The sequence below is a fragment of the Diorhabda sublineata genome, chromosome 3 (genome assembly GCF_026230105.1).
Source record: "Diorhabda sublineata isolate icDioSubl1.1 chromosome 3, icDioSubl1.1, whole genome shotgun sequence".
NCBI lineage: Eukaryota > Metazoa > Arthropoda > Insecta > Coleoptera > Chrysomelidae > Diorhabda > Diorhabda sublineata.
This window is the reverse complement of record NC_079476.1, coordinates 22,469,581-22,480,621: the sequence shown is the minus strand read 5'-3', so window position 1 is coordinate 22,480,621 and position 11,041 is coordinate 22,469,581. Positions and strand designations below refer to the sequence as shown.

Here is an 11,041-nt window from a genome sequence, read left to right as displayed (position 1 = left end):
GTGATCATTAATAATATAAAAACTGATTTTAAACGAATCTAAATTACTAAAAGCTAGATTCCCATACATTTTCTTTCTGTTCACATCATAAAATGTATTTCAACAAATTTGGAATTTTTCAAGGTTCCATTGCTCATCCACAGTTTAATAAAAATTCAATAAATTTATATATTCCCTTAATTTAAAATTCACTAATTATAGGATGGAAGAATAAATAATAAAACAACTTTATACTCTTTAATCTGCTTTATTGTGTACTTCGCACATACAGTCAAAGTAATCTTTTAATCTAGAAATAAATAATTTATCACAGAATTACAACCACAAAAAAATTTGTGTAGGACAAAAGGTTCTGAGTAACCTATCAGATATAGAGTCAGATTCTCCAGTCCCTCATTAAATCAATAAGAATCCTACAGTTGATCGAAATTTTTAGTCTCCATTTCATTGGGTAAAACTAATATGAGAAAAATCAACAGAGGGATTCTACATAGGGAGTAAAACTGTTCTAAATATTACATGTCATATCAAATTATAAAAAAAATTATTTAACGAAAAATGCATTTACAATATGCATTCTAATACTGATAAATATTTAAAAAAATCCAACGTAATACACCTGTATACACGATTACACATACTTAATACCCTGAAACAAAAAGAAAAAATAATCAATGATAAGAAAATAAATAATCTTCATACAGTGAAAATGAATTTGTTTCTGGAAACAATGGAAATATTTGAATATCTTACCATTGTTGTATCCTTTCTGGTATGTATTGGGAACACTGAATTTCTTAAAACCCTGATTATAACCACCCTTATTAAATCCACCATTTCCCCATCGGGAACCCCCTTTACCGAAATTATTCGTTTTATTGGCTATTTCATTCAATTTTGGATTTACAACCTGAAAAATAAAATAAAATTTACATAGAAAAAAATTTTTGTTCAAATTAAACGTGCAATTGATTCCAAGTAATTTTTGATTAAATGTAGGGAAACTTGAGGATGGGATCCAGACAGTAATGGTGTGGACACCGAAGGCATATTTCCCAAATTAATATCCCTTTCAAAAGCACTCATGCTTAACCGTCAGTCTCAGTTAAGGCATGCCAAATTGAAAGGACAAAACTTGTGATAGAGTAAATATTGAAACTATTTTGAGATTTTAAAAAGTTCACAAAAATTAATCCAATTTATTACTAATACTTTTTTTACAGCTTGAATTATTTACATAAACTTTTTAGAGGAGCGAATTTGTTGAAAATCAGAGGGTGAGCAGGGAAAATTTCGGTAAAAAATTGCAAAAAATAATTTATAGAGATTCTCTTGAAATTATATAAATTATAAATATAAAATTATATAATTAGGGTTCACACCAGCAATGAAAATTTAGTAGTCCAAAAGGACCATCTAAGTTATGATTTAGTGGTCCAAAAATATAAGGTGGTAGACAAAAGTAAAAAAATTAACATATGCATGCTACACACACTTTTATACATATTTTTACGGCATATATAAATTCTTTTATGCAAAAACAGCACAGTAAATATAAAACATAGATTTTTTAAAAATATTTTGGGCGACAAATTTGTCGTCGATGTGTATGATTTTGGCGACAATTGTGACCATGCTGGCGTGAACCCTATAAATAATGAATAAAAAAAAATTATTTTGGTGACTACATTACCTTTTCTTTTGTAGCTTTATTTGTGAGAAGAAAATTTGAAATTGTGTCAAAAAATGATTTTTCAGAAATTAATTAGGCAATGAAATGTAATTTTTAAATTAAATTTGATCAAAAAAAATTAAGACAAATACACCACCTGTTAAAAGGTTTTTACCTACTCCATACTGCTTCATTTAATTACAATAATGCACTTCCAACAAATTTGACAGATAGTGTAAGTGCGAATCTTAGTTAACACTTTACAAATCAAATTAATTACCTGATTAGTTTCATTGAGGACGGACACCAAATCCCTAGCGTGTTTGAAATTGGAAGGTGTGAAAAATGCGTAGGATGTACCGATAGAATCGGAACGACCTGTTCTGCCAATTCTATGTATATAGTCTTCAGAAGAATGGGGATAATCGTAATTTACAACGTATTTTATCCCTTCAACATCTAAATAATGAAAACAAAGTTATATTATTTGTTCAGCTAAAACTGAACTAAAGAAATTTTGATTAGAAATAAAACAAAATATATTTCAAGATTTTGTATGTATTTTCTTTGAATATTTCTTTAGCTCAGTGACCAAAAATAATGTTAAAATATCCATTACAATTATAATGGGTTAATAATTGTATGTCTTATCAAGTTTAATCTGTATAAATTTCTAGTCCCTAAATAAATAGCAAAATAAATTTTTAGAAATAAAAATACTTAAATGAATTGAGTAAAATAAAAATTTCATACTTATAAATTGATAGACAATTTTATGTTTATTTAATAGAAATATTTGAATCAAATTAAATAAACGGAAAGAAAAAAAATTGAAAACATACTAACCAGTTTCAAAGGAAAATCCATGAAGTTGTGATGTGACAGTGAAAACCCGATTTATAAAGGTATAGTAGCAAAGAAAATTCCTGCTTGCTTCAGTTGACCTTCCGCCACCAAACTGGCGACTCAAAATATTTGGTCTACTCAAACATGGCAGAAAATGACCAATGGTAAGACATTAATGACATCTGTTTTCAAGTGCTCAAAAATCCCACGTCGTAGTAACTCAGGTTTTCTAAGCAGTAGGTAGGAAATAGGAACAAGGAGGGTGTAGAGATGATCACCAAGAAATATAAAGTAAAAGGATTTTCAAGAGTTATGAAGTTAATCAAGATTTCTTATTGTATAAATACTGGAATGTGTTTAAGGATTGACAATCTCGTGATCTATTGGGAAGGTTAAAACAAGTGCCATGTCATTTAAATATAAAATAATCTCTTACAAAGGTCTTCAAATTTTCATTTTTCCAGCTGAACCGTCCCGATATAGGGCGAGACAGCCTTCATAGAGGCACTCGCATGAAACAGAATTGCATTCCTATCATAGAACACAAAAAAGGCAAAAACTTAAAATCGCTCATCGTGCATGTGCCTCTGAAAAAATAAGAAAGGGCGCCCAGACTGATAAGTAAAATTAATATAAACACGCACATATCTTAACTTTCAATCCATCAATAGAAACAGTACAGTTTCAGTGTGGATTTAAATTTAGAAAACGATAGTGTTGTATTGAAAAAGTTTAATATTTAAATTATGTGATAATAGGAAGTTCTGTACTTTCATAATAAAACAACTGTAACCAGTCTGAAATCCCCAATCCGAAATGCTACTACGCCACAAAATGTTTAGTTACGTCTTCCCCAACTGAAGGGGTATTAAAATAAATCACAAATGAACATGGTATAATTCCAAATAAACCGATTTCATTGTTTTCCCGCCCGACATTCAAGTTTGGAACTTACCTAACCCACGCGCTGCTACATCAGTAGCTACTAATATAGAAGATTTTCCTGATCTAAATTCTTTTAAAACGTAATCACGTTCCTGTTGGCTTTTATCTCCGTGCATTGCTAATGCCGACCAACCTACACTTCTTATAGATCGTGTAATTCCTTCAACTTTCTTTTTAGTTTCAACAAAAATTATTATCTTGGAACCAGGTTCCGGGTTGGCGTTAATTTCTCGTAGCAGAGATCCTAACCTTGAAATAAAATAAAAATTTGTTGTACAAAACCAAAGTGTTTACAAACTCGAACAAATATTTGCGATTTTAAATCAGGTCTTCTTAGAGGTAAAAGGGTGTGCAGTACAAATAATCACAGATTATTTCATTTTGCTGTCTCATCATGTGAAGTAAGGATTTTGTGAAAAAATTTTCCATTGAAATAAGCTCTTTGGAAAATATTTGGCTCATTATTATATACATTGAATATAGAATTACAACTTTTTAGAAGAATTGAGAAAATGTTGGATATTAATAAAAAACATACATGGTTTTATTGGTACATTACAAGTTAATCCAAAAAAAACTTCCAAGCTCTGAATTATATTATTTAACTGAAAGTTGTTCAAAATTGATATTTTTTTACTTAAATAAATTTTGTCAACTTACTTTGTTTCCTTTTCGTGTTCCTGGCAGACATCGACGATCTGAACAATATTGTTATTAGCAGATAAATTCTTGGATCCAACGTTTATTTGAATGGGATTTTTCATGAAATCTGATGCCAACTTTTTCACTTCTTTGGGCCAAGTAGCTGACCACATAAGCGTTTGACGGTCTGGTCTCACCTGACTAAGAATTTTACGAATTTGGGGTTCAAATCCCATATCCAACATTCTATCAGCTTCGTCCAAGACTAAGTAAGTGCATCTTTCTAAATTGGTGGCTCCCTTTTCCAAGAAATCAATCAAACGACCAGGTGTAGCAATGCAAATTTCAATACCTCTTTGTAGATCACGAGCTTGGGGCCCTTTGGGAGCGCCGCCAAAGATACAACTATTACGAATATTAGTTGACCTACCAAAATCATTGGAAACCTCTTGAATCTGTTGTGCGAGTTCTCGTGTAGGGGCAAGGACTAAAACGATCGGTCCTTCGCCTTTATTCAATGGAGGTTGGTTATTGATATGAATTGCAGCAGGTAATATGTACGCTAACGTTTTTCCTGATCCTGTTTGCGCAATACCTACCATGTCATGTCCGCTCATGGCAATCGGCCACCCTTGAGATTGAATAGCAGTAGGTGCTTCATACCCTTTGTTAAAGATTTCAGTTAAGATGTAATCAGGAAAATTGGCTTCATCGAAATTCTGAATAGGATTAGGAGATTCACCTTCTACAGTGATTTCTTTTGCTTTACGAAACTGTTCGACTTCGAAAGGCGTTCGGCCTGCTACCACGGGATGAGGTACATAAAAGTGTTTCTCGACGGGGCGCAAATTTTTAGTTCCCCATTCTACTTTTCTCAAACCGTTCCTCTCATTATCGAATCTATCGTTTCTAAAGCTATTCTGATATCCACCCCCGTTACGATTCTGGAAATTATTTTGCCCGTATGGTTTAGAATACGAGTCATTTTTATATCCCCCACCATTACTATTAAAATTACCTCCCGATTTATTATACCCACCCCCGTTTCTAAAACCGCCCCCAGAATTAAAATTGGAAAAACCGGAAGAGCGAGGTTGGAAACTTCCACCACTTTGTTGATTGTAAGACCTGAAATAAAAGTAAAAGTTATCTTAATGTTTGACGGTTGAAATTTCGACGTTTCAATTAATACCAAATATTATGTTCGTATTAGAAATATTGAACATCACATTAATGCAGTTTGAAATGTAATTTTTGATGTTTTCGAGCAGAAATTTCTAACCCCGAAATTGTTCTCAATCCATTCCGAACAAAGCACGCGTATTTGAAACATTCAGAAAATATTCTGAATTAATTTAAAATAATTACCGCTAACAAAGCCATTAACACCCTAGTATAGTTTCTACAAAATGCCTATCGATCGTCAGAAGTCTGATATTCTCAACAGCGTTGTGGGTCGAAACGAGAGATCATAAAAACATGGCGACAATTCTAACACTAACGACATAACTTTCACGATCACAAATTTGACGTTGCAGTTGGGAGTACAGTCAGCCAAAAATAAATAAGAATTTACGAAAATCCATGTGGAACTAAATTTCACATGGGTCCATGCGAAATATTTCAAATTTCACATCAATACTTAGCAGACATATTTAAAACCTTGTAAATTATCATTAGACGCAAACTTGGCGATTATAGACCGTAACATATTTAATACTGCGCATGAACGTGAACTTTAAGAATTGTATTCAATTAAATTGAAATATATATTGATTATTAAATTTGATAAAAATATAGTTTCAATTTCAGTTTGATGAAAAGGAAGTAAACATTAAAAATACTGGGAAAATAAAAAAAAAGTAAGTCTTTGTATTAACCTGCTTCCGCAATCACCTAAAAAGTCTTCGACCTTTGATAATCTGAAGTCTAATATTAATTGATTCTACATCAATATTGTGTGGAGCGAGTTTGAATTCCTACCCTTCAGAGTATGCGCTATATGTATTGATTGTAGTTCAAAGGATGTGTTGGCCTCTAACTAATAAAGGCGTGGCAAGAGAAACTGCTTAGCAACAACTATTATCACCAAACTAATTACACTCAGTTTAAATGAATTTAATACAAAACCACCAATTTATTTCAAATAAAAATGGGGGCTTCAATTATAATTTTTTAGTAATTTGTAATTAGAATGAAATTCACAAAAATGAGATAAAAATTACTATTTGGAAAAATTTAATTGTCTATTTAATTTTTTGTTCTTTAATGTTTACCTAGTTATAATTTTAATGACAAAATTGAGAAATCACGTACTTAAAGCAGACATATTGGAAAATTCCAAAGCATAAAATTGAATATAGAAATTATTAATACTCACATAATTACTTTCTTTTGAACAAACCACGAAATTTATTTCAATCAAGACGATATTAATACTTCAAATACACTTGAAAATGTAAATTTGCAAATTCAATTGAACAGCTAAAGTAACACGACCGATCCCTTCGAAGGTTCACAGCAAAAGAGAATGATTCAGGATGAAAATGTAGAACATCGACTCTGACGGAAGCGGAAATGACGTCATGTTGACATAGTGTTTGGTTGGCTGCTAGATTAGATCAAAGCAAATTAATGCTCTTGAGAATTTTAATTTATTCATGGTGAATAAAAAATTTCACGAGATATCTTTAAAAAAGTAATGAATAATAATCCATTCATAATTCCTCATTGTTCTGAAAAGTATTTCTATAGTCGGAATTCTAAAAAGGTCATTTCTCACGGTTGGTATGAGTGAGAAAAGGATAAATGATACTAGTGAATTGAACAACAAATATAAAAAATAATAATTAGAAATTTTAAATAAATATTTCTACTTACTTATATTGAAGATTCTAACTTCAATAAAATATAAATAGATAGAAACTTTTGTATTATAAATTATGGGAAAGTTATAATTTTAATCATTCGGGATGATGAACATCATGAGACAAATTGTGGTTAAACTCTTGTCAATATTTAGTATCTAAGGTAAAAGATATATTAGATTTAAAAATGAGTGATGAAAATTTAGAAAGTAATACAGTCAGTAGCAATACGAAAGATGGTATTTTTCAAATACTTGAAAAATATCCTTGTATAAACTATTTTTTATTTCAGTTGAAAAAACAGAAAAAGATGAATCTGTAACTTCAGAATCAAACACATACGACTCAAAAAATGTTTCTTATGATGGTGATATTGCAATATATACAGATCCTGTTACTGGTAGCCAATATACCTGGGATAAAGATAAAAATGAATGGGTATTAAAAAATGATGTTACATATGATTTTGAAGATGATACCCACGTTTATACAGATGCAGAAGGCGTGAAGTATTTTTGGGATAAAGAAAAAAATGCATGGTTTCCAAAAGTAGATGACGATTTTATGGCAAGATATCAAATGAACTACGGTTTTGTGGATAATACAAATTTAGAAGTCAAGAAGGAAGAACTTCAAATGAAAATAGAAGAAAAACCAAAGAAAGTTAAAGGAGAAAAAAGAAAAGCTTCCGAACCAACTTGGTTTCAATTAGATGAATCACAAAATACCAGTGTATATGTATCTAATTTACCTATCAATATAACTGAAGAAGAATTTATAGATTTAATGCAAAAATGTGGTTTGGTGATGAGAGATGTTCAATCAGGGAAGTTTAAAATAAAATTGTACAAAGATACAAGCACAAAAAACTTGAAAGGTGATGCTTTATGTACATACATAAAGGTGGAATCTGTTGATTTATCTTTAAAATTATTAGATGGTTATGAATTTAAGGGCAACAAAATAAAAGTAGAAAGAGCAAAGTTTCAGATGAAAGGTGAATTTGATCCTTCTCTTAAACCAAAAATGAAGAAAAAGAAGGATAAGTTAAAAATAAAAAAACAACAAGAAAAACTGTTTGATTGGCGTCCTGAAAAGAAAGCTGGAGAAAAATCTAAGCATGAAAGAATAGTTATAGTTAAGAACTTATTTGATCCAAAAATATTTGATACAGATGTTGGTCTAATTTTAGAATTCCAGCAGGATTTAAGAGAAGAATGTTCTAAGTTTGGAGAGGTGAGAAAAGTTCAAATATATGACAGACATCCTGAAGGAATAGCACAAATAAATATGAGTACACCTGAAGAAGCAGATCAAATAGTTACAATATTAAATGGTAGATGGTTCATGAAAAGGCAACTTTCTGCTGAAATATGGGATGGTAAAACTAAATACAAAATAGCTGAAACAGATTGTGAGATAAGTCAGAGATTAGACAACTGGGATCAATTTTTAGAAGGTAATGAAGACAAAAAAGAAGAAAATAAAGTTAGTGAGAAGAAGAGTGAAAATGAAACTGATCAAGATGAGGAAAAAATAATCTGAAATAAAATATACTTTTTAGATTGACCACTATTTGTTAATTTTCTTCTCGTTTTTATTATAACACACAATAATTCTGTCGCACATTTTGATAAACAAGTTATACTTTTCAGTGACTGAAGGTAAACACACCTACCTTTCTCTAGATATAATCCGTGTTTCTATAACCAAGTTATCATCTTCAGAGGTTGAAGGTAAGGTGATTTACCTTTACCCTCTGAGGAGGTTAATTTGGTTATTGAAAGCACGCTAGGGAGTATAATTATGATTGTTTCATTGTAGTATGAACAGTTTATCAACTATGAAACCTTTGACTTTGTTTTGAAGATGATAAACATTTTTAAATGTCATCATACATCTAGTAGAGTGAAATATGGCAAGTTAGTTTGAGGTGTCCAATATTTTTTTATGTAAATAGAAAAAATAAAAAACAAACTTAAATATTTATTAATTTATAAAATCGATTACTTCTTTCTGATTTGGATCAAAAACTATCATATTTTGTTAAGTTACACCTCACATCAAACAAATTTGGTATGGCAAACCAAAGGAGTTGGAGAAAAGCAGTAGAGAGACTTCCAATGAAATAAATGAGAGGAACACGCTTGGACACGTCGATTTGTATTTAATAAATGATACATGGTGTATTATGTGAGAGTGTAAACTCTCATATTTCATAGGCAACCCCCCATATTATTTATTTTTTATATTCTTCAGAAAATTCAACAGTTCGTTTCCTATCTTTAACTGCTTCTGAAATAACGTTTGTATAGAAATGTCTTCTACGTTACTCATGCATGATTGATCTAATAGTAAGCATGATTCGTCTTTTCAAGACATATAAGTTACAGGGTTTAGTTTTGTATACAGTACTTTTCATATATCCCTTCAAAAAGAAATCTAATGGCATCAGATTAGGAGATCGTGCTGACCATTCTATTGATCTGCATCTCCCTATCTATCGATTTGGAAAAATTTGGTTCAGAAACTACCGGATATTAATTTGGTAATAGGATGGACACATATTTTGGAGCAGTGGTGGCGCTTTACTAAAGCGGCTTTAGTAGTAAGAAAGAAGATTTTAAAAACTGCGTCTGACATTAAAAGAGTAGGATAGAAAATTAAATTCTCATTTGAAAGTCACAAATATTTTAACAAATCTATTAATATACAAATTCATTCAAAAATTGTACATAAAATATATAACTGCTAAATTCATATCATTTTCACTTGCTACACTAGTGCTATTTTGGTGATTCTTCGAACAATAATTGACAGATGGGCACTTTTTAAACTTTTCTCTCATAAGAGATTCTCCCACTTATATCCACCCTACATGATACAATCCAGAAGAACATATGATCATAGTTTAAGTATTATATTAGTTACTCCATTACAATGTAAGCGCAAAATCAAACGTTGTGGAATGGACGTGCGTCACGACTATTATGGTACGGAGAGAGCCAATCAGCACTTCGACGCATCTCTTGTTACGCGATTGTTTGGTCCACAATGTTCGCATGGAGCGGATTAGATGCGGAGCGAAATGTGCATCATGAATTTTTAGGTGAATAAGTTATTGAAATAATCTTTGGATGAAAATCAATTATAGTTATAATAAAAAATTACCGCGTTTCAATTTCTAATCTTTGTTTTTCAATCAAATTAAATATATTGAAAATATTTGTTTTATTCTGATTGTTTATTTTTGTAATAATTTTGACCATTCCGTTCCAAATCCGCTATCGTGTGAACATAGATGACATATTACGTGTGTCACGCTAACTGCGTCAAGAACATAAATTCAGATATTATCTGGAAAATAACAAAATCAGAGAGAACATGAAGTTGAAAAACTATTGGAAGGGAAAAATAATAAAGATTAAATTGTAAATAATTATATTCAATAACTCTAAAAAATATCAATTTCATCTAAAAACTTATATTAATTACAATACACTAATAACACAACTAAATACAAATTAAACGATGTGACGTTTGACACTTTAATGACGCACATGTACTGGCTCTACTATCTACTGCGCTCTATGCGGAATTCAGTGACGCATGCGTCAAGGTGCTGATTGTTCATTCCGCACTGTCTGATTGAACCCTAATATTTTTTATCACAGGTATTAGATAACAGATAAATGACATAGAACTATTATAGTGTAATACCGGCCTTAGGCAATAATTTGAACCATATTTATAAGGCTTCACGAAACTTGTTTCTTTTAGTTTTCTGTACAATTAGGCGAAGTAGATTTAGCTGATTTTAAATCTAGGCTGCTTATATATTATATCTAGCTCGTTTACGAAATAGTTGATTGAATGGGTTAGGTTGAAATTATATTCTAAAATAAGTATGTTTTTTAATTAATTTATCGTACATAGAATATATTTATCCGAGATTAATATAATAAAAGGTCTATGGTGGCCGTGTCTAGTTCGAAATCATTTCATCGTATTGTTTTCTCTCGCCATATATTTATACTCTAATATACTTCGTTTAAGATGTGCCCGGTAT

General features: G+C 30.8%; 2 protein-coding genes across 3 annotated transcripts; one reads left to right on the top strand and one right to left on the bottom strand.

The window, feature by feature from the left end:
- Positions 1–227: 227 nt before the first annotated feature.
- On the bottom strand, positions 228–6,728 carry LOC130441124 (ATP-dependent RNA helicase p62-like). 2 transcript variants are annotated; one of them, XM_056774668.1, is made up of 6 exons: positions 6,486–6,728; positions 4,124–5,233; positions 3,474–3,712; positions 1,953–2,131; positions 754–910; positions 228–649 (listed from the first exon to the last, which is right to left on the bottom strand). In XM_056774668.1, coding segments are annotated over exons 1-6 (1,695 nt in total). In that variant the 5' UTR covers positions 6,488–6,728; the 3' UTR covers positions 228–641. The 2 variants fall into 2 exon arrangements, with proteins under 2 accessions (XP_056630646.1, XP_056630645.1); XM_056774667.1 differs by having other exon boundaries at positions 228–910; positions 6,486–6,690.
- A 10-nt stretch (positions 6,729–6,738) lies between these two features.
- LOC130441123 (HIV Tat-specific factor 1 homolog) lies at positions 6,739–10,920 on the top strand. Its single transcript, XM_056774665.1, has 2 exons — positions 6,739–7,211; positions 7,265–10,920. Exons 1-2 carry the CDS (start codon positions 7,160–7,162, stop codon positions 8,515–8,517), a joined length of 1,305 nt encoding a protein of 434 aa, XP_056630643.1. The 5' UTR covers positions 6,739–7,159; the 3' UTR covers positions 8,518–10,920.
- Positions 10,921–11,041: the final 121 nt, after the last annotated feature.

Excerpts from the sequence above, each read along its gene's own strand:
- LOC130441123 (XM_056774665.1), top strand. The coding sequence starts at position 7,160 with ATGAGTGATGAAAATTTAGAAAGTAATACAGTCAGTAGCAATACGAAA. Across the intron at positions 7,212-7,264 it reads CAGTAGCAATACGAAAGATG|TTGAAAAAACAGAAAAAGAT; the intron begins GTATTTTTCAAA and ends TTTTTATTTCAG.
- LOC130441124 (XM_056774667.1), bottom strand. Across the intron at positions 2,132-3,473 it reads TGTAGCAGCGCGTGGGTTAG|ATGTTGAAGGGATAAAATAC; the intron begins GTAAGTTCCAAA and ends TTCATTATTTAG. Across the intron at positions 911-1,952 it reads TCCTCAATGAAACTAATCAG|GTTGTAAATCCAAAATTGAA; the intron begins GTAATTAATTTG and ends TTTATTTTTCAG.